Source organism: Hermetia illucens, chromosome 5 (genome assembly GCF_905115235.1).
Source record: "Hermetia illucens chromosome 5, iHerIll2.2.curated.20191125, whole genome shotgun sequence".
NCBI classification, from domain to species: domain Eukaryota; kingdom Metazoa; phylum Arthropoda; class Insecta; order Diptera; family Stratiomyidae; genus Hermetia; species Hermetia illucens.
The window spans coordinates 3,714,442-3,737,934 of record NC_051853.1 but is presented as its reverse complement, the minus strand read 5'-3'; the positions used below and the strand labels follow the sequence as shown (position 1 = coordinate 3,737,934).

Genomic DNA, 23,493 nt, shown 5'->3' with positions numbered 1-23,493 from the left:
TGAGATGTCGTGGGATCGTGAGATTCTCGAGCTCTGGTAGCTGTGCTCGGAATGTGCGCCATTTCACATCTAGCTCGTGTGGAGCGGAATCGTTCCATTCAATTCCCAAAATCCATAACTGCTGCATGATGATTTTGCCGAACACAATATATGGTTGTCACCAACCCACTGGATCAAATATCTTAGCGTCTTCGGAAAGGAGCTGTCTCCTTGTCAATGTCTCCTTAGTTTGAGATTTAGGTTGCACTTTGAATGAGAATGAGTCTCTGGCTGGAAGCCATCTTAATCCAAAGGTCCTGATATGATCATCTTCTTGAATTCTAAGCGACGTCTTAGCTTCTCGGGGGATGTCGGGCAGTGATGATAGCAGAGCGTCATGATTGGCGACCCATTTCCGCAATTTGAAACCTTCCCTTTCTAGTACGTTTATCAGATCTTGTTGCAGGTCTCTAACATGTTCGATAGTGTCTTCTCCCGTGAGTACGTCCTCCACGTAAAAGGCGTCGATGATGGTATCACAGCGTTTCATTCTCAGCTAGCCGCCGTAATGTTTGCAACGCTAGGTATGGGGCGTTTGTGGTGACTGTGGTCACCCTGTAGTGTTTGATTGAGTCTGAGGGATGACTCCGCCAGAATATGCGTTGGAAATCCTGATCTTGAGGGTCCATCATTATTTGTCGATACATCTTCTCAATGTCGGCTGCGATGACGTATCGGTGAGTCCTCCATCTCATGAGTAGATTGGTGAGGTTGTTCTGGATGCTTGGCCCTGTCAGTAGAACGTCGTTGAGAGACGGTGCGGAGATGGTGCTTCTTGGGATGCATTAAAAACCACTCTCAGCTTTGTGGTCGTGCTCCGCTGTTTGTAAAAGGAATGGTGTGGCAGGTAGTAGCTAAGAACTGCATGTTTCTCCTGTTCAGGAATTTCAATCATGTGGCCCAATCGTTGGTATTCCTCCATGAAGCCGACGCGTTGACTTTTTAAGGCTTCATTTCTAGCTAATCTCTTCTCTAGCTGCGAGAACCTTATGTGTGCCAATTTCTGAGAATCGCAAAAAGGAGCTTAATTTGTGATCACTACTACTGGTAGAGGGTCTGAGCTTCAAAATGGTATATAGGGTGTGGGGTCTAGGTGCCAGGAAAATTTCTGATTTTTGGAGGAATGTGGGGAAAAACTTTAAACGCTTATATCTCCGTTAATATTGAGAATTTCGCAAAAAGGAGCTTAACTTATGACCACTACTACTGGTAGAGGGTCTGAGCTTCAAAATGGTATATAGGTTGTGGGGTCTAGGTGCCAGGAAAATTTCTGATTTTTGGAGGAATCTGGGGAAAAACTTTAAACGCTTATGTCTCCGGTAATATTGAGAATTTCGCAAAAAGGAGGTTAATTTGTGATCACTACTACTGGTAGAGGGTCTGAGCTTCAAAATGGTATATAGGTTGTGGGGTCTAGGCGCCAGGAAAATTTCTGATTTTTGGAGGAATCTGGGGAAAAACTTTAAACGCTTATGTCTCCGGTAATATTGAGAATTTCGCAAAAAGGAGCTTAATTTGTGATCACTACTACTGGTAGAGGGTCTGAGCTTCAAAATGGTATATAGGTTGTGGGGTCTAGGCGCCAGGAAAATTTCTGATTTTTGGAGGAATCTAGGGAAAAACTTTAAACGCTTATGTCTCCGGTAATATTGAGAATTTCGCAAAAAGGAGCTTAATTTGTGATCACTACTACTGGTAGAGGGTATGAGCTTCAAAATGGTATATAGGTTGTGGGGTCTATTGTCTTTAAATGGGAGCCTCACTCTGTATCTCCCAGATTCTTCGCGTTCGGTCGTTCTTTGGTACCAACTGACAGCAGCCTCTTCTTCTGGTGTCAAATTGGGTTTAGTTGATTTTGTGATTTTGTGATTTTGTGATTTTCCAGAATCGTCTAACTACTTCGTCTGTTCGGTCCTCAATGCCGATGAGCTATGTGAGGTCCTTGGCAGGGCTTGAGTTGAGAGTGGGCCCGAATAACAGCCAACCGAACTTTGTATTGAGCGCGCAAGGAGATCCTTGTTTGAATCCTGGTGTAACTATTGAATTGATCACTTTTGCTCTGAGCTCCGTATGATGGATCGGGAAGGTCAGCGCGGGTCAGTGTTGGAGGTAACTTAATTCTGACCGTCTCATCTCCGGTTTTGAGCAATAGCAAGAGCAGATATCCGTACATCACAGCATCTGCGATTCAGACCCAGCAATTGCACCACTGACTCTGTAATGAGGCTTCGTTGTGACCCGGTATCAAGGCTCTAAGTGTTATTGATCCCGATGATGCGTTCTTCACTCCTACTCTGGCTGTGCCAAGCAACACCGGTTGGTAATGTAAGCTCTCTCCAGCTAGGAGGGATGCTGTGGTCGCTGGCACTGGATTAGCTTCGATGCCTCCTTCTTTGTGTGTGGGTTGCATTGCATGAATATTGTTGTGCAACAACTTGTGATGTCGCTTGTCACAAATGCGGCATCTGGATTTCGATGGACACGTGCTGATGTTATGTTCTTTGTGTGTGGATTAGGATGGATGTGTGGATTAGCTTCGATGCCACCTTCTTTGTGTGTGGGTTGCATTGCATGAATATTGTTGTGCAACAACTTGTGATGTTGCTTGTCACAAATGCGGCATCTGGATTTCGATGGACACGTGCTGATGTTATGTCCTTTGTTTAGGCAATTGTAACACAGCCGCTACTTTCTCACTGCTTCTCTTGAACTTCTGGCCTTCAGTTCCGCCGTGGAGTCCATAAATTGTTTTATGGTGGAGGCGTGTTTCTCCTTCGCTATCGGCAGACATTGGAACATGTGTAATTGGTTCCACCTAATCGCTCTTTTGTTTTCCAAACGGTTAAGGAGCGCCAGCAGTGCTGCTTCGTAATTATTGCTGGTGATGCTGAAATGTTGAATTGTGGCGCTGCGCCTCCGGTTAGATGAGGTGTAGCAGGATCACGTTTCTGCAAGTACCAGAGCATGCTACTGTTGACAGGCTGCACATAGTTCCTGCAGCCGATGTAGACGTGCCTTGGAATATTTCAAGTTGTGACGCTCTTGAATGTCCTTGGAATAGTTCCGCTTCATCCTTGCCATACTGTTGAAAGTGTCATTTTGCACGGTTCGGCCGCTGGAAAAGTTGACTTCTCGCTCCTTGTATCCGGCATCTTGGTATGCCTGATTTGATAAGACTACAAACCAAACAATAGTTTTGGTAAAAAAGGAGGGCCTCAGTTCGTAACTGCCACGAGGATTTCTATTTACTTTAGTTGGCTATTATCAAAAGAGTCCTGTCAATGGTGGATTATATATTTTAAATTTTCCTCACGAGTGACTTTCCTGTTTTTGTGAAATGTGATTTTTTTCAATATCCTTCCCCTATACTTACTTGCATTCATACTCCACTCCTTTAATTGATACAATTGTCCTAAGGATAAGTTGTGACGGGTCATCAAAGCCGGGTGGTTGCCGTTCGCCCTCCTTACATTGTAACGAGCCGCACAGTATGTTCCTGCAGTTGAAAGTTATTCCTATTAACAGACTGACCATGGGAAAGGCCCATAAATAATGAGAGCAATTGTTATCACTTTGAAATGGTTTGCATGAACAAGTGTTGTATTCAGCAAACAAGGACCTTAGTGACAAGCACGGGGGATAGGGAAAGGATGTGGGAAATGAATAAACTCATCACCCCCTGGAGAAAGGAATCCTATGGGGGGTGGGATGAGTTCTGGAATCAACGGTGCTGGACTCTCATTTGCTGGCACATTAGTGGGCTTTTGTCTTCAGACTCAAGAAGGTCATTGTGGGAATATTGGACCAGGGTTATAGGTTTTCGGGAGTTTAAAGGATCCGGGCGAAGGGTAATGGACATAGCTGTATCTTTTGGTATTCTGTGGGACTAAAATTATCGAACTTTACTCGGGTGCGCATTTTATGTAGTTGACATAGTTGTCCACGCCACAATGGCCATTGGGTGAGCCTTTCGTGTTGAATTGTTCATAGCATTGATGATCGGCTGCTGTGCTCCCGTAGCCCCAAATTGCTTCGCATTGTAGCGATAATGTTGGACAATAGCCTTGAAAGCAATAGCCTGAAATTGAAAATTTATGAATGTCAATTTTGGAATGGAAGCTAAGTGATTGCGAATGTATAGAACTATGTGTGTTTCTGTATTATTAATATCTGATAAGGTACTGAGTTTGCTGGTTTGTATGGGGCTCTTCTGGAAGTGGTGTATTAGTCGACTCAATTTCGCAACAATATAATCTTCTTATGAATGGATTAGTTTCTTTGATAACTATTTCAACTGTTGTAAACGATATTTCCCTCTCTGAATGCTATTGTGTCCAGTTGTTTGGTTTTAATACTATCTTGGTTGTAATACAAAGGAAATGTTATCTTATTCGGGTGAAATTTTCACTTTACGTTAGGTTTTGAAAGTGCTCAGAGAATATGAATGGTATTTGGCTTTGTTTCAAAGTAAATACTATGTCAACACCAGGAGTAGTTCCTTTGAACGCACAATAAATTGATTTGGCTCTCCTTCCTGTTGGCTCTGAAAACTTTTCGAGTTTAAGACGAAACGATGTTCACAAAGTCAATTTTGAGTCGCTGTGATTTTACAACTCCAGGACCGTACGATACTGTCAATCCAGAAAGAAGCACAGCGAAAATTGCTGAAACTGGGCAGATGGCTTTTGATATAAGTTCTGTAGTGTCTGCGGCTTAACAATAGGAGCGGTATTCCATTCTTCTTTTCCGCGACCAATTTGACCAAAGAATGCATTCAATGATTTTTAATAGCCTCTGTATCCTCACATTTTTACTACCACTTTAGTCTTCAAAATTATCCTTTTTTATTTCACAATTCCTCATTTATTAACTTACTTAACACTTCACCACTTAAACAGCCAGCCTGTACTACTCCGCATAAACGAAGAGTGCCTGGAGGCACTGAAGAAGGCCGATTATAAAGTGTGGTTCGCAGTCAGGAATGCCAAAGTAAAAGTGTTCCGCTCTGCAAAACCGGACGACGACCTAAACCCAATCGACGCCGCCAACGAGCTGTTGGAGGGGATGACGATCGACGGTCCGACGGGGGCTGACAAACCCCCCACGCAAGCAGATCATGCTGAGGGTAACGCAGATAAATCTGTAGCACTCGAAGTGCGCCTCGGCTAATCTGCTCGTCTTCCTCTTAGAGGAAGACATCGACATCGCATTAATACAGGAGCCCTGGGTCGGAAGCGACCGAGCCATCAAAGGACTCCAAAGCAAATATTTTAATTTATTCCACAGCACAGGAGACGCTGATCAGGATAAACCTAGAGCATGTATTCTTGCAAGGAAGAGTCTGCACGCTTTCCTGTGCCCGGATCTGAGTTCCAGTGACCTAGTTGTGGTCAAGCTGGAGCAGGCGGGGGCAGAGAACGTGTATATTTCCTCGGCTTACATGGCTCACGACCGATCAGCTCAGCCAGAAGAACTACAACATCTGACGAACACCATAACAGCAAAGAAAGCCAACCTTCTGATAGGCTGCGACGCAAATGCAAGGCATACTCTACTCCGAAATCAACGAAAGAGGTGAATCATTCTTTGATTTTATTATTACTTCAAATCTCTCGGTGTGTAACAGGGGCAGGACACCAACCTTTCATTTCCCCTGCTCGAGGAACTGTGCCGGTTGGGAGGAGGTCCTTGATATCACCCTAATAACCGACAACGGGATTCTTAGGGTGGAGGACTGGAGAGTGTCTGACCAGAGATCCTTTTCTGACCACAGTTGGATACTCCTCAGTCTAGATCTCGCCGCAGAGGTCTCCAAGCCCTTTAGAGATCCCAGGAGAATCGACTGGACAAAGTTTGGTCAGGTAATTAAGAACAAACTCTCCGGTGCGCAAATTGGTAGGATTGGCACGACAGACGAACTGGAGTCAAAGGTCGGGGCTCTGGAGAAGGCATTTGATACCGCCTTCAAAGTCTCGTGCCCTGCTAAGTACAGCAAAAAGACTCTGCCACGGTGGTGGAACGAAGATCTCTCTAGTCTCAGGAAGCTGACCAGGGAAATCTTCAACATCTGCTACAGGCAAAAATACTGGCAGCCATACAAGGACTGCCTGAAGAAGTATAAGTCGGTCATCAGGACCGCCAAGAGGCGGTCTTGGCTAGACTATTGTCAGAACATTGAAAACACTAGTGAATCCGCGAGGCTCAGTAAGATTCTGTCCAAGGAACATAAGAGTCCATCCTTCCTTAAAAAGTCGGAAGGCTCCTGGACGGAATCTTCTAGCGAAACCTTGGAGCTGCTGGTGCAAACGCACTTTCCCTCCAGCGAGGAGAACTATGAGTCAGAACCTAGCTTGGAGGGTTTGCGGCAACCCCAGCTATGTGAGACTATCAAATCGGTAATTACCGGGGAGAGGATCGGCTGGGCTATAAACAGCTTCTCCGCATACAAATCTCCAGGCCCAGATGGCATAATGCCAGTCATGCTACAGAAGCAGTAGGAAAGGGTTGCGCCATGGCTTGTTGAGATTTACCGGAGCTGCATCACTTTAGGATACGTACCGCAGTCCTGGAGGCGCGCACGCGTGGTTTTCATACCGAAAGCGGGCAGGCGAGGTCATGAATCCGCGAAGGACTTTCGACCGATTAGCCTGACCTCTTTCGTGCTAGACCCTAGAACGCGTCCTAGACATTCACTTACGGACAATTATGGAGAGAACGCCTTTCTCTAAGTCCCAGCATGCCTACCTCAAAGGAAAATCCACAGAAACCGCCCTCCACGAGGTAATTGGCACGGTTGAGCGGTCGCTGCAGTACAAGCAGTATACCCTTGCTGCCTTCTTGGATATAGAGGGAGCTTTCAACAACGTCAGTACCAACGCCATCAAGGAAGCCTTGATCGGTATTGGATTGGAGGGGTATCTCATGCATTGGATTATATCCATGCTGAGTACCAGGATAATCCAGTCCGATCTAGGAGACAACCACTTGACCAGAGCTGTGAACAGAGGCACGCCCCAGGGTGGTGCCATCTCACCGGTGCTCTGATTAATAGTAATGGACAAAATTTTACGTACATTGGACAGCAGCGGGGTGAAGGTGGTGGCGTATGCCGACGACTTGGTGATATTAGTATCAGGGATGTTTCTGTCCATTATGAGTGACATCATGGAAGCAGCGTTGCGAAAGGTGTGCCTGTGGGCCGCAAGATGCGGACTTAGCATAAACCCAACCAAAACGCAACTGATGCTATTCACCACCAAGACAAGGATACCTGAATTCCATCTACCACGGCTGAATGAACAAAGATTGGTTCTTTCCTCTAATGTAAAATATCTGGGTGTAATCTTGGATCCTAAGCTAAATTGGAGGTTGAACATAGAACTGAGGGTTAAGAAGGCCTGTATAGCCTTCTATGCCTGTAAGAGAAACTTTGCAAAGAAAAGGGTTCTCCAGCCGCGGATGGTTCTCTGGATATACACCGCTGTAGTGCGTCCGATCCTGACGTACGGCTCTATTGTATGGTGGCAGGCTTTGAAGAAAACCGCGTGTGCGGGTGCTACTGGGGCTCTGCAGTCCTGCCCGGCAGATGCTCTCAATGTACTCCTGCATCTCCTCCCCCTAGACCTCCACATCAAATATGTTGCAGCGTGCAGTGCCGTCAGACTACATGAGTCCGGATGCTGGACAGCGTCCTACGGCCACAGCAACATCCTAGATGAAATACCTCGAGAAATCTGGGCATCCCCCACGGACTATGTCACACGCAAGCTGAACTTCACAAGAAACTTTGCTGTGGACCTTCCAACCAGGACAAAGTGGAAGACCGGTGGCGTGTTGCAAGACTATGACACGGTGTTCTCTACGGACGGATCAAAGATGGCCTATGGAGTCGGCGCGGGGGTTTTCTCGAATACACACGGTGTATCCAAGTTGTATGGTCTCCCAGGTTTCACCAGTGTATTCCAGGCGGAAGTACTGGCGATATTGGAAGTCTGTCGATGGCTGGAGCGTGATTCGAGCCCCAAGCGTAACATAGCCATTCTGACCGACAGCCAAGCGGCCATCAAGGCCGTGTACTCAACGACGACATCTTCCCGGCTGGTGGGGCAGTGCAGAGATGCGCTCAACCATCTGGGCGGCACCTTCAAGGTCACTCTCCTCAGGGTTCCCGGGCATAGGAATATAGAGGGGAATGAGCGGGCTAATGGATTGGCCAGGGAAGGCTCTGCTCTTGGCAGTCCCTTGGCGAATACAGTCGGTGTTCCGCTGGCGGCTGTCGGGGGCCGAGACTACTCGCACTACCTAGCAGCCGCGGGCCTGAGATGGCGAAAGCTTACAAGCTGTGCCAAGTCAAGGAGAATTTGGCCCACTTAAAACATAGCCCGATCACAAGAGCTCCTGTGCCAGACGCGTGCAAATGCATTCAAGATTACGGCGGTCTGCACGGGGCACTGGCCCATAGGGGACCATGCCGCTAGGCTCGGCTTACCCTACAACTCGCATTGCCGAAGCTGCGGAGAAGGAAGGGAAACCCTCATGCACTTTCTCTGCGATTGCCCAGCTCTGGCTCGAGTCAGGCTGCGGACACTGGGTAAACCATTCTTTGGGGACCTCAGAGAGATTTCTAGCTGCAGGGTCGGAGAGCTGCTTTCCTTCGTGAATGCTACGGGCTGGCTCTGAAGATCCGAGCCAGCTGGACTCTGCTTCGCTGCTCCCATAACAAAAGTCAAGGTGTTAGGAGTTTGTGGCATCAAAACGGCGCACCAAATTGCTAATTGGGCTCCTCGGAGCGGCCACTGATTTTTTTATGTTTCCAACACTCGAACAACTGGTCCCTTTCCCTTAAATTTCATAATCTAATTTCACTTAAACCATTTCAAATCCTGTTTTTCTCATATAAACTTGCTGATATTGCACTTTATTGGGTGCAGGCTGGCGATTGTTCGTGGCTAAGGGAAATGACTTGTCGCACACTCCAGCAAGGGTGTATGATGCTGTTGATGCTGAGTCAGTATTTACTTTTAAGTTCAAGGTCATGGACTGGGAACGAGAGAAGCAGTACCAGGGACCGGTTGATTAAAGAGACAGCTGATGAGCTGGACCGGCAGTCTTTAATTTGTCAGTGAGTCGCTTAGTTTTCCACACACGATAGTATGTGGCGGGGAAAGTTGCACCTTCTCCTGGTTATGCCGGAATTGTGTTTGCTATGCCATTTCGTGCCTAGGAGAATTTGCTCTTGGCTCCGTTCTGGGCCAGGATAGCCACAAGTAGTGCGAACTACATACTTGCGCTTTGATTTTAGAAAAAATCACAGTAACGGAAGGACTCTCGATGAACAGTTTAGTCCCGCTAATCCCATGCAAAAGTGTTGCTAGCGTCGCGTCCGCTAAGACGAGCAATTGCACTATTTGTCCTGAGAATCACGGAAAATTGAGTTTTTTTTTAAAGTGTTTCGTGCTGAATTCGCATTTTGAAAAAATCCATAGAGACGCGTAAAACAGAAGAATTGCGAGTTCTTGCCGCTGAGACGGAGGAATTAACATTTTTTCATGGATGGTTTTCGTTTAAACCTCGTGTGCTTTGAAGTAGCCAAAGTTTGAAAGATTTTGAGTGCAAATTGAAGTTTTGGACAAAAACATCTGAGGCAGGGGAAAGATGGATGGATGGAGGATGTGAACCGTCGTGCATCCTCTCCTTTTCGATTGCGACACTGGGGTCTGAACGGTACATGAGGGATTGAAGTGCTTATAGAACTCACCTCCCACATTCCCGAGCCTGGCTAGCACAGAGGTGTGCAATAACTTGAATGGAGCTTCAATAATTGTGGGCGAATCTTCACGGCCAATTTCGCCATCTTTCTTTTAGGTTTTGGCACTTACTTCTCCCCTTTTGCTCGTCTCCGGTTACTCAGGATGATCGTTTGGCTATCGACCAATTCATTTTGTCATTACAGTCCTTACAAGAGCCAAAGAGGAAAGGTCTAACAGGAAATGTCCGGCAACTGTGAGCGCATACGATCTGCATCCTTCTCCCAGGAAGACATGAAAAGGGGGTTGATGGAGCTAACTCCTGGAGCGCATTTTCTTCTTCGGGCGGGCTTAGAAGGCAACAGAAGATGCGCGAAAATTGGAAGTAACCGCATTTCACGCTGAAAGCTCCATAAGAAACAAACGGATCGCAGATAGTTCAGTGCCGGGTGAACTGAGGAAAAAGTGGAAAGAAGAACATACGTCTATAGACTTTCCCCATGCGGTTTCCAAGGCTTGCACAAAAGAACAAAGCTAAGAAGGACAGAAGGAAGCAATCCGATGTGGCATCGTTAGAAAATCGGCTGACTAAACTTAAGGCGACTACTAATAGTGGAGCTCCAGAGGAACCGGTGAGGAGACGTAGAGGGATTAGGGCATCGCTTTTTAATTCCCCGCCGACGCAACTAAACTTTCCGTCGCTGTTCTAAACTGACCGTTTACCGACGGTTGATCTATCAGCATCCAACTCTTTCGACAAATCAGCCGCAATTTCAGCAGCAGTTTTCTTTGAAAGGTAATAATGAGCCATGACTTCCTGCAAATACTGTTTTTTCGGGACGAATGTTGACGTTTTGACACTAGATAAAAATAGTTTTGTAATACCCGAGGAAACACCGAGATGTGTACGGCCAAATAAGAGGAAATTTCGGAAAGTGAAAGAGTGCTGCTGTTCCGAAAAGAGGCACAGTGAAAATCGTTGAAACGGGCAGACGGCATTGGAGATAAACCGAATAGGAGTGCTGTTGGTAGCCCTTATGAAAACTGAAGGGACAGGTTTACCAGGAAATGCCCGTACGCTGTTTGCAACCTTCCTCCAGAAAACTTAAAAAAAGCTGATGGAGCTCGTTGCAGACCCAACTGGGGAAAAAGCGGAAATAAGAAGACGCATCTGAAGAATTCACCCAGGTGGTCTCCAGGACTCAAAAGAACAAGGCCAATAAAAGCAAGAGGAAACAAGACGCCGCACGGTTAGAAAATCGTTTGCCGAAATTCGAGTAAGACCCAGAGTAATAGGTGAGGAAACGAATAAGGCCACCTCTGTTCAGCCTGTCGGCGACGAGGCACCACTTGCCCCTGCTGTTCTAAACCCAGGCACTTCATCCATTCGTACTAGCGGTCCCGGGTTAAAGGTGGTTTCCCCACCAAAACAGCAGTTGTTTTCAGCCTATGGTTCGCTACTTCAACGAAATCTTTCTCTTTTCTACACAGGTGAGACTTTAGCCTCCTCATGCTCACCTGGCCTAATCATCCTAGCCTTCCTATTCCTCCCTACAATCTCTGCCAATTTTCTTTTCTAGCCTCTTCGTCTATGAATATGTGTTCTGCCCTGAATTTTAACATTTCCTTGAGGGCATTCTCAACCTCTTGTTTTCCAACCTCCACAAGTGCCGCCAACAAAATAGATGTTCACCACACAGCGTGAAGCAACATATTATCTAACTGTGATCAAGCTCTTGACACCTTTTACAATAGTCTGCCCGATCTTTTCTTGTTCTCCTATTTGCCTTCGTTTTCTACAAAATTTGGTTCACAACGGAAATTCTCAGACTGACCTCAACAATCATGTGGGTTTTTTTGTTCTTACTTCTCTTTCGTGTTTACTCCCTCGACGACTGCGCACTGTACCTCCCTTCTCTCCTTCCTCTGGCGTTCCCCAAGGCTCAATACTTGGTCCTGCACTTCCTTGTGTAGACCACCCGTCACGGCTCTGCACTCTCAATCTTCCTTTCGTGTGTACCCTTTTCAAATTTGGTACTTGCCTCTGCCGGCTCAGATTTTATTCTCCGTATTGTCTTTCGTAGTACACGTAGTACGGACATTTCTTTAACATCACCTTCGCGCAGCTCGACATCTACTTTCACTCCCTGATCCCAAGACTATGTCAGTCCAACTACGGTCCACAGCTTGGCTACTTTGGATCTGTTTCTTTCCTTAGCTTCAAGAGTAAATTAAGCCACTCGCTTGCTCCTCCCTCTGAGGACAATATGTAACTAGGAATTTCTGTACATTGTCATTAATTGAATAAAATGAAAATTAAATAAAAAAAGCCATGGAAGCAACACCTGTGCGGAAGTCTTGAGCGAGATTCACTATAAGATCAAGCCTAAGGATTGTCAAGCAAAAATGTCTTCTTTACACGAAGGCTGATGGGATCCTCGTCGGACCGAAGACAAAAAATAAAAATACCTGTAAGGTGCTCGAAGGGTTGGAAGAGAAGGCTCTGGTTTTTAGCCTAGAACCCATGTGCACTCTGGAAATCCGAGATCTGCTCAAAATCTCACATGAAGCCAATAAGCGCGTCCAAGGAAGCTAATGTTCGGATAGGTATTACCAATCCTAAATCTTACGACTAAAAACTCAGAGTGGGAGAAGCCGTCGGGGGATATACGAGGAAACTTCTTAACGGCGAGAACTGGTTGGCTTAATTGTAGGATACGGATCTAGGCAAATCGTCGCTCTTTCTTCGTCCAAATGTTACCGGTCCTTAAATTATGGGCTCATGTTTGCAATCTGCTGAGGATCAGACAAGAGGGCAGAATGTCGCAGATGCGGCCATTTAGGTTCCAAAACAAATAACTACAATGAAACGGTGAGTTAATTTCTCTGCAGGGATTCTGACACATCTGGTGAAAGCGATGCATACTTTGCGGACTCGGGTTGTTGTCCGGCCTTCATGGTGGAATTGGAATTAGCGATTAACTTGATCCCCATCCTACAGATTAGCATGCACCAAAGTACAACCACTCATGAGTTGCTAGCGCTGCGGAGGTAAAAGTGAGTTCAGGAGGACCTCTCGGTAAGTGATCACCAATACCACACATTTGAAATGTTTGACGCTGTCTCTTGGTGTACACCAGCCCGACGCTCTCCCTATGCGTGGAATGTCGCGAAGGTGAACACCGGGGAATTCGTCGAAACTCTTGTTTGGTAATGACGCCACAGCTGACATTGTCGTAAATTTAGTTAAGAACCTGACAACGGTTGCCTGTGTGGCTTTCATGCAAAACCTTCTAGGTATTGTCGTTCGGAGGAAATTTGCCGAGTTGAGGAAAGAGTGCCACCATCTTCGTCGTTTAAACGACCGGGCAAAGGTTGTCCAAGACAATGATCTTCCCAGTCCTTATGTATTCCTGGGAGACTTGGGTTCTTAGCAAGAAAAAATACGAACTCTTGGCTGCGTTCGAGAGAAGAATCCTCGGAAAAATGTTTGGCTTCCTACATGAGGATGTCACACAGTTTTCAGGGACATGGAATTGGTAGACTTTGGCGCAAATGCTGGATTTCTGGAGGTCCTTGTTAAGGTAGTCTTAGACCGGATACCGGTTGTTGCGCCGTTGATGGTGATGATAATGATGAAAAGGCATGCTGCCCAATAACAGAGTACAGATTAGCCAAAAAGAAACTCCGCAAGATCAGGGTTCTGTGGAAATCCTGTTCTCTTAACGCCAAATAGGTGGACCGTATTGTACGAGTATTATTCCCTGCACATCCCTTATGGGTTGTAACACCAGCATGTTTTTTTCATAGTTGGCTGCCATGGCCTCAATTTTTCACAAAAACATAAACCTATTAAGCAAACACAGTTAAATTTCGATCGTGACGATCCAACCCCGAGTGAAGGGACAACCCTGAGCTCATCGATGGAGAACCTGAGTCTAGACTCAGATTCCCCACTTATTCAAGTGGGAACCAATTAATGGACGAGCCGAAGCAGGCCCCTTCTGTTAGTACTCCTGACCCCAGGCTCCAATCGGCGCCACCTGTTCACGGACAGCAAACTGCCTTCGGGCAAACCGCCTTCGGGCAAACAGCCTCCGGGCAAACCGACTTCGGGCAAACTGCCTCCGAGCAAACCGCCTTTGGACAAACCGCCTTCGGGCAAACCGCCTGCGGGCAACGCACAACCAAACAGCTGTGCCAAGGTTGAGGGGAAAGGAGCGTTCGGAGCACCTGCGGCTAAGGGCAAACCGAAGCGGCAGCGGTCCTCGGACGATCCTAACTCTTCGACACAAAAGGCAGGAAAGAACGCTCGGCCGACAATGGCTAGGCCTTCATTTGCAGCCAAGGCTATCGAAGCCGATGGATGGGTCCTGTATGACGACTCTAATCCATCCGGCTACGATACTGAGCAGTGCGAACAGCTTAGGAGGAAACTCCTCCTAGCTGTAAGGACTGCATCCGCGCAAGGCATTAAGCTTTGCTTTGAGTCGGTAGGTGTATACCGTAAAATGTTACGGCTGAACTTTGCCGACGAAGACACGAACGAATGGCTCAGGCAGTACTGCTCCTCCCTTAACGATGTGTGGGAGGGTGCGGGACTAACTTTGAAAAGGGTCTCTGAGCTTCCATCGATCAAAAGTGCTTTCTCTGGCTTCCAGAAGAAGAGCGGAATGGTGTCGGGGTTCTGGAACAACTTGGTGTAAAGAACAACCTTAACACTTCCACCTGATTGCTGCTAGGCAGCAAAACAGGAGAGAGAGCCGATAGGCCGGGAACTTTTCTCACTATCGGCGTTCCCGAACCTGATGTTAAGAAAGTTCGGGAAAAATCGGGTTGCCGGCTCTACTATGAGCTGGGGACCGTCACGTTACAAGCGTCGGCTCCTAAAACCATTGAAGGGGACATGCAGCCTCTGGCATCTACATCTGAAACGTAGATGAGGTGCTACATTTCCCAAGTAAATTTGCAGCATTGTAAAGCGGCGACTGCACTTATCAGTCGTCAGATCAATAGCTGCAAGACATTTATATACCTCATGCAAGAACCGTGGGTTGTTGGTGGGGCAGTCAGGGGCCTAAACTTCCAACATGCTTACCTATTATATGCCAATGGAAGTGATCGACCCCGCACCTGCATGGTAGTCTCCAAAGACTTCCAGGCTAACCTGGTTAACGACCTATGTGATGGCGACACCGCATCGGTTAAGCTGACCATAAAAAGTCAACAGGGAGATAAAGAGATACTATGGTGCTCTGCATATTTCCCCAATGACGCAGAAGACGTTCCCAGTGGAACATTCATCAGAGCTATCCAATATGCCAAAAGTAGAGGCATGAGGGTAATAGCAGGATGTGATGTCAACGCTCACCACATATGCTGGGGAAGTTCCAACATCAATGCAAGGGGATCGAGACTACTGGAGTATCTAGTAGGAACCGATTTTCAGATCCTAAATGTGGGTAATGAACCCACTTTCTTAAACGTGGTCAGGCGAGGGGTCATCGACATCACGGTGGCATATCCTGAAATCGCGGAGAGTATCAAACGATATCACAGTCTCGGATCACAGACGCATTGATTTCGTTATGGGTATGAATCCACCTCCACCCACTCCATTTCGGAATCCGAGGAAGACAGATTGGGTGATGTATCAAATAGAATTGAGCGCCCGAGTCACGATCCCTGGGAAGCGTATCAAGTCCATTGCTGGAATTGAGAAGACAACCCAGATGATCACAGCTAGCATGAGAGAAGTTTTCGAGGAAAGCTGTCCACTTAAGATGCCAAAGAAGGGTAAAACACCATGGTGGAACTCGGATTTGGCAAAACAGAGGAGAACGACAAGGATGCTCCCCAACCGTGCTCCGAAGGGTGAATCAGGCACAAGCTGGAATCGCTATAAAGAGGCACAGAAGGCTCTAAAGAAGAGCATAAGATCGACTAAACGATCATCTTGGAGACGCTTTTGCGAAGAGACTAACTCTCTTGAGGCAACCTCAACCTGAAGCGGCTTCTGGTCAAAGAACGTAGCCAGAAACTGGATTATTTACGTTTACAGAACGGGAAGTACACAGAAAGCGATGAAGAAACGGCAAATCAGTTGCTTGAAGTACACTTCCCAGGCAGCATCCAAAATCTAATCTCGGGGCCAACAGGTGCATACAGTCCTCAACCGAGAGACTGGAATCTGGCATGCAAAGTAGTATCACTGGAGCGAGTGAAATGGGCATTTAACTCGTTCCATAGATACAAGTCTGCAGGTCCGGATGGCATCATCCCTGCGCTAGTAATAGAAGGAATGGTTGCCCTGGGTCTACACATTCGGAATATATCTCGGGCATGCCTAGCACACGCTTATATTCCAATTAAATGGCGGAAGTGGTGAAGGTGTTGTTCATTCCCAAACCAGGAAAACCCACCTACACAGACGCAAAAACCTTTCGACCGATCAGCCTAACGTCCTTTCTACTAAAAGGACTAGAAAGACTAGTAGATCGGTTCATAAGGGATACACATTCCTAAGTGGCCACTTCACCCTAGGCAACACGCCTACCAGAAAGGCAGTTCCATGGAGATAGCACTTCATGAACTTACAGCAACAGTTGCAAAGTCGATGTCCGAAAAAGCCTTAGGCACATTCATGGACATCGAAGGTGCCTTCAATTATGCCTTATTTGCGGCAATTTGTGATGCGGCAAGGCAACATGGAATCGAACCACTGCTAATCAGTTGGATCCTTCGCATCCTAGAGTGGAGAAAAATCCACATATCCGTCGGTGAGAAGTCTATTGAAGCAGGATGTCTCAGGGGCTGCCCACAGGGAGGGGTTCTCTCCCCATTGTTATGGTCCTTCGTAATGTATACTCTGCTGTGGCTTCTGGAGGACAAGAAAGTCTTCGCGCAAACATTGGCGGACGACCTAGCTGCAATAATTACCGGCAAGTTTGCGGACACAGTATGTGACCGCTTGAATGCAACTCTGCATGTAATCCACAGCTGGTTCCTCTGCAACGGACTCATGGTGAACGCTAGGAAGACTGGACTAGTTATGTTCACTAGAAACGTCAGGTGGGGCAGCTATACGCTACCCACCTTAGCAGGGTCGGAAATCCAGTTGGCACAGACAGTCAAGTACTTAGGAGGACATTTCGACTCCAAATTAACGTGGAAGCATCATATCCAGGAACAATATCAGAAATCCTGCAGATTGCTCTGGTGCTGTAGGAATGCGATAGGTAAGACCTGGGGACTTTCACCTAAACGGATACACTGGATGTATACATCCATAATAAAACCCATTTTGATGTATGCATGCATCGTCTGGTGGCCAAGACTGAACTTTGCTAACAGCAGGAAGCTGCTAACGCAGATTCAGAGACTTGGTTGCCTAAGTATTACTGGAGCAATGAGTACTACGCCGACTGCGACACTTGAAGATATCCTAAATTTACCCCCCATTCACTTGGAGGTGAAACGGAAAGCGGCCAACGACGCATATAGGCTCGATACCGTTGGGGCGTGGAAAGGCGGCCAATCCAACGGGCATGCGTCTATCTGGAAATTCCTTGGAAAACATCTGGTAGCCCTGATGCCGACCGATCATATGGCTTCCAGATTCGTCTTTGAAAAGACATACACTGCCGTAATCACCGAAAGAGAAGAATGGTCGACAAGTGGCCATGAGTCTTTTCAGATTACAGACCTAATAACCTTCACCGACGGGTCAGTCACGGAGGATGGATCGGGTGCAGGTGTGTTCTCGGAGAGTTCGATTATAGAACTGGCCCGACCCCTCGGAAAAATGACGACCATATTCCAGGCGGAGATATATGTCATTTCATTGGCAGCAGAAGAATGTCTGCGACAAAAATGGAGGGGACGCACCATTCGAATCTGTTCCGACAGTCGGGCGGCATTATCAGCACTAAATGGCAACAACATATCAAGCCAGTTGGTGTGGAGTTGTCATCAGGTGCTGCTGAAGCTTGGCCGACTGAACGAAACATTTCTGTTGTGGGTGCCGGGGCACTCTAACATCGCCGGTAATGAGGAGGCTGATAGACTGGCTCGCCGAGGGTCTGGATCCACAGTGGTGCGGCCAGAACCAGCTCTTGGAATCTGACCATCTACTGTCAAGTCTACTCTGAAGGGTGAAATTGCAAGGATTCACGCAACCGGGTGGAGAAATTTGGACCCTTGCCGGCAAGCGAAAATCCTTGTGAAGGAGCCTAGGGCCACTAGAGCGGCATTTTTGTTGTCCCTTAAGAAGTGGGACATGAAAACCCTAGTAGGGCTTTTGACGGGACACTGCCCCTTAAACTACCATATGGAAAAGATTGGGGTAGTGGTTTCGGCTGTGTGCAGCCAATGTGAGGAGGAGGAAGAGACGGCCCTGCACTTTTTGAATAGGCAACTTACGGGGATAGTACAATGGGCCTAACAATGGCTTGAGTGCTCGGAGCTGCGGCTCCCCCCAGTTAACTAAACTAACTAACTGACACCAGCATGGAAGGGGTCGAAAGTTGCCCACTTGTCTTCATAAAATAGCTGGCTTAGACAGAGCTCGTTTTTCTGGTATTGCGAGGAGACTATATACTTTTCTGGAAATTGTTTTGTTCAGAACAAGGACTTCCCTCCCTCCCTTTATACTCTTCCATGTTAACGATTCGCCGGTAGCTAATTATTAACTAACTACATGAATTTTATGTTCACAACAAGCATTTACAGATATATTTGTGCGTACATATTCGTACTTGCATCTGCACGGTCAGAATCATCTACCCGCAGGGCTTTGTGTTTTCCAACACCCAGGAAAATCACTCGTTGCCATACACACATCCTTTTACGAAAAACAATTCAATTATGTCATGGCGAGCTTTATTAAATTTATTACGAACAAGTCTTCATTAAAAGTTACACGTCTCACTCTCAATGCGAGGAACAGTGGAAAACATGATTTGAATTTTAATGGAAATTAAAGTTGTGTTAACGAAATATGAAATTATGAAAAGACCAGGGTCCTTGGTAAATGGTTTTGAACAAAGATGTCCTTTCCATTGTAATCCATGCTAAATGTCTACCTTTAGATATATCTTAATAATTGCGAGTCCTAGTACTGCATACAGGGACGAAAAATGAAAAGTTTTGAAAACGAAGTTATTGAAGATTTGATGAATACGTGTGAAAGGAAGCCCCTAAACAAAAAGGAGACAGATTTGGCGCTTCCCTGATTTGGAAAGAATTTATTTTTCGTTTACAAAAGCATTGCGATGATGCTGAAAGGCTGCCTACATCATCCGCCCTTGGTAAAATTGAATGGAGTTTCCTTGAAACACCGGCAGAAAGTGACACACTTGGGAGTCACGATCGCGGAACGCATGTCCTTGGGTGCGCACCTGCCGGTCTTACGGTCGCGACCGACGCCACGCAGGTCTTATTGGGCGTTTCTCCTCTTGATTTGGAAGGAGTCCTGCGTGTCACGGCCTACAAGATCACCTATATCTTTGCTTAGTAAGTGTGGATCGGGTGGAGGATCTAGGACCGCTTGCGGTTAGAAATGTGTCTGCCAGAGGAAGTCCCGTCGTGGACTTCGGACTTAAGATGGGTTTTGTCCCGACGGGGTATGGTAGCATAAATGAGCTTCTCATCTTGCCTTTAGTGGGGTTGTGTTCTGCATGGGGCACACTCAGAGGACTTTTCAATAGGTCGCAGGAAAAAGAAAGAAAGCCTAGGGAAAAGCCCGACATCCCAGCCCCAACAGTGTCACAGGCGACCCAAGTGATACCAACGCACAAGGTCACCGACCCTCCATCAAGTAAGACAGTGCGCGACAAAGAGAGGGAAGCTTTGGGAATCAAAAGGCAATAGGAAATAAAGGGTCTTGACCAGTCTAATAAACGGAACTAAAAGTTCAGAAGGGCCCAAAGTACTCAAAGTGGGAATGTGGGCTAGCGAAGCAAAACCAAAAGAAAATTAGAAAGGTAGTGCGAATTCGCCCGGAGGCAATTTTAATCTCCAGCAAAAGAAATTTGACGTATGCGGAGATACCGAAAAAGGTGAAATCTGACCCCGACCTAAAAGACTTAGGCGGAAATGTCAGGAAAATCCGGAGGACCTCCAAAGGGTAACTCATGTTTGAGCTGAAAAAATCGACTAAGGGGACAGATCTCTTCAAAGAGATGCTTCAAATATCGAATGTTTGGACACTATGCGAAGGCATGCACTAGCGGTACCGATCGATCCGATCGATGTCGAAGGTGCGGGGAGAAAGGACATATTTCCAAGGAGTGTAATAGAGAACGAAGGTGATGTAAACACTTATCGGAAAGGGCGGATCTGGTTCAATTGTTAATTTGACTTTTGTCAGCCCTGCGCTGGCACGTAACATATCTTGACAAGTGAGCGAGGATTTCACGTACAGTGACCACCCGGCAAATACCTTTGAACTATGGATAAAGCCACAAGGCTGGACACCTGCTCCCTGTAAGCCGAAATCCAAAAGAACACCAGGATGGCCTGCAAAAGCGATGGATGTGCAAACATTCATTGAGGTGTGGTTAGACCTACCTAGCAAAGCAGACACTTCCACGGATAGAGCTCTCCATGCCACACAAAACATCTCCGAAGTATGTGACGCGTCGATGCCTAGGAGATCATCATTGCCCCCTAAAAGACTCAATTATTGGTGGAATAGTAAACTTGTCAGTCTTCGATCGATTTCCCACAGAGCCAGACGAACGACTCAGAGTGCAATAGGTAGGATCGATCAAGGGAAAAAGGAGCACGCCTATAGAGAAGCCCGCAAGAACCTCTAGTTCGCCATCCAGCCTAGTAAGAGGGAATGTTTTAAGGAGCTCTGTTCGGAAGCGGACTTAAATCCGTGGGATAGCGCCTATAAAATCGTGACAAGACGATTCAGAGGCCGATCATCTCCGCAGATCGCGTGCCCTATGCTCTTGTTGAAAATAACCCAGGGGTTATTTGCCCAGCAGGGGGGGGGGGGGGTACAGATATCTTCCAGCGCTTCCTGAATGTGACGCAGGTTTCACCAGTCACCAGGGATGAGCTGCTAGGAATCCACAGTCAAATAGCCGAGAGCAAAGCCTTGCATCTAGACTGTATACCGAATAAGGCCCTCGAGCTTGCCGTCAAATGTAGACTGGATATGTTTACGGAGCTGTTCGAAACGTGCATATCCGATGGTATCTTTCCTGCACCATGGAAGCGGCAAAAGCTGGTGCTGTCGTCTAAGGCTCGCAAACTTCAAGGGTAACTGTCCTTCTATAGACCCATATGTTTTCTAGACACTATGGGGAAAATGTTGGAGCGGGTAATTTATAATAGGTTATTCCCAGTTGTCGAGACTGAAGGGGGCCTTTAAGATAGGCCCGAAACCGAGAAAGATTTCAGGCTGGTCTGCAAAATCTTTGGATGAGGAAACCTTCATAGAGGTGTGGTTAGATCAGCCTGATACAGCAGGCACCTCTACGGAAAGAGCCGTCCATCTGGCTCAATGCATTGCCAAAGTGTGTGACGCGTCCATGCCTAGAAGGTGTTCATTCCCCAGTAGAAGACCAAACTACTGGTGGAATGATGAACTGACCGGCCTTCGATCAGCCTGTCACCGAGCCAGAAGAGTGGCTCAGAGGGCGGTTGGTAGAGTCGAACAGGGGCAAAAAGAGCGCGCCTATAAGGCAGCCCGCAAAAACCTCAAGCTCGCCATCCAGCGAAGCAAGAGGGAGTGCTTTAAGGGGCTCTGCTCAGAAGCGAACATAAACCCGTGGGGGAATGCCTACAGAATCGTAATGGGACGATTCAGAAGCCGTTCATCTCCGTAGATCACGTGCCCCACCCTCTTGCTAAAAGTCATCCAGGGGTTATTCCCCCAGCTAGAGGAGAGCACCGACACATTCCAACTACCTCTGAATGTGGCGGCAATTCCGCCAGCCACCAGAGGCGAGCTGTTGGATATCTGCGGTAGAATAGGAGACAATAAAGCGCCGAGCCTGGACGGAGTACCGAATAAGGCCCTTAAGCTTGCTGTGAAATCCAGACCGGACATGTTCGCTGAGTTGTTCGAAGCGTGCATGTCCGAGGGGATATTTCCAGTGGCATAGAAGCGACAGAAGTTGGTACTTCTGCCTAAACCAGGTAAACCTCCAGGTGAACCATCCTCATATCGACCCATATGTCTCCTGGATACGGTGGGGAAAATGCTAGAGCGGGTAATCTATAATAGATTACTCCCGGTTGTTGAGAGCCAAGGCGGCCTTTCAGATAGGCAGTATGGGTTCCGTAAAGCCAGATCAACCATTGATGCCATCAAATTGGTTACTGGGTTGACCGAAGATGCAATTCACGGAGGGAGTTGTTCAAGCAAATATTGTGTGGTGGATACCCTGGATGTGAAGAATGGTGAGGGATTCTTATACGAATATTTCTGGTGACGATTGGTGTTCCCACCTACCTCGCCGCTATTATCGATAGCAAGAGCAACTTCTCTGGTATAATACCGATGATGGACCCAAGGAGTTCATTGTCTCCGCGGTGGTCCCACAGGGCTCTGTACTGGGCCCACCACTATGGAACATAATGTTTGATGATGTGCTTAACTTTCCGCTTCCGGAGGAGGACACGGTGGTGGGTTACACTGACGATATGGCACTGGTTGTGGTTGCAAAGTATCTCGAGGATGCTGAGTTGTACTCAAGCGAAGCGATCAGTGTTGTTAAGGCTTGATTACGGAGTGCTGGACTGGCACTCGCGGAGGAAAAGACGGAAGCCGTCGTCATCACTAAGCGCCGCATTAGAATCGGGAATCGTATCATTACTTCCAAGCCGGCCATCAAACTCTTGGGAGTGATGATAGACGGAAAACTCAATTTTAAGCAGCGCATTGATTATACTGGAGAAAAAGCATCCACCACGAGCATCGCTCTAGCAAGGATGATGCCGAACGTATGAGGACCGCGACATACTAGCAAGCTGCTCATAGCCGGGGTGGAGAATTCTATTTTTTTGTATGCAGTCCTATTTTGTGAAAAAGCGCTGCATGTTTTAGGTAATGCACATAAGTTGAGTACGTTCTACAGAAGAGCAGCCTTAATGGGGTGTTCTGCCTTAAGGACTGTCTCAGATGATGCAGCGTTCGTGATCTCGGGAATGATGCCGATTGAAATCCTGGCAACCGAGATGATGAACGTTTATAATACCAGGTCCATCTCTTCCTTATCGCAGGTGAAAAAATCCGAAAGTAGAAGACTCATAAGTAGATGGCAACAGCGATGAAACCAGTCAGAAAAGGGTCGTTGGACTTACAGGTTGATCGCTTGCATTGAGGAGTGCCTGGAGAGAAAGCATGGGGAGATACGTTATAATCTCACTCAGTTTCTCACTGGCCATGGAATATACCGTCAATACCTGTACAGGTTTAAACTGGCCTGCGGAAGACAGGCCATTCAGGAAGTCATGGCCCCCCCGGCAGCCGGTTTTATAAGGACGAAGGTCAACGGTGTCCATATTTACAGCTGCTACGCTCCTCCTAGTGCAACCTTAGCACAATATGAGGAGATGTTAGACAGTCTGGTGTTGGACGCTAGAGACCGCAGCGCTCAAATTATTGCGGGCGATTTCAACGCGTGGGCCCTGGAGTTGGGAAGCCCATCGACGAACACCAGAGGTCAAATTCTGTTGGAGTCATTTGCGG

The 23,493-nt window shown here is 47.1% G+C and overlaps 1 protein-coding gene across 10 annotated transcripts in view; it reads right to left on the bottom strand.

Annotated features, from left to right (window-relative positions):
- The window catches only part of LOC119656644 (zinc metalloproteinase-disintegrin-like jararhagin), a 973,582-nt gene that overhangs the window by 142,922 nt on the left and 807,167 nt on the right, over positions 1-23,493 (bottom strand). For all 10 annotated transcript variants that reach the window (XR_005250066.1, XM_038063100.1, XM_038063098.1 and 7 more), the window contains 2 exons: positions 3,946-4,117; positions 3,413-3,535 (listed from right to left, as the gene is read on the bottom strand). Coding sequence is in view for 9 of the 10 variants with exons in the window: in XM_038063100.1 (XP_037919028.1) it covers positions 3,413-3,535; positions 3,946-4,117 (295 nt within the window). In the remaining variant the exon portion in view is untranslated. The remainder of the gene's footprint in view (positions 1-3,412; positions 3,536-3,945; positions 4,118-23,493) is intronic.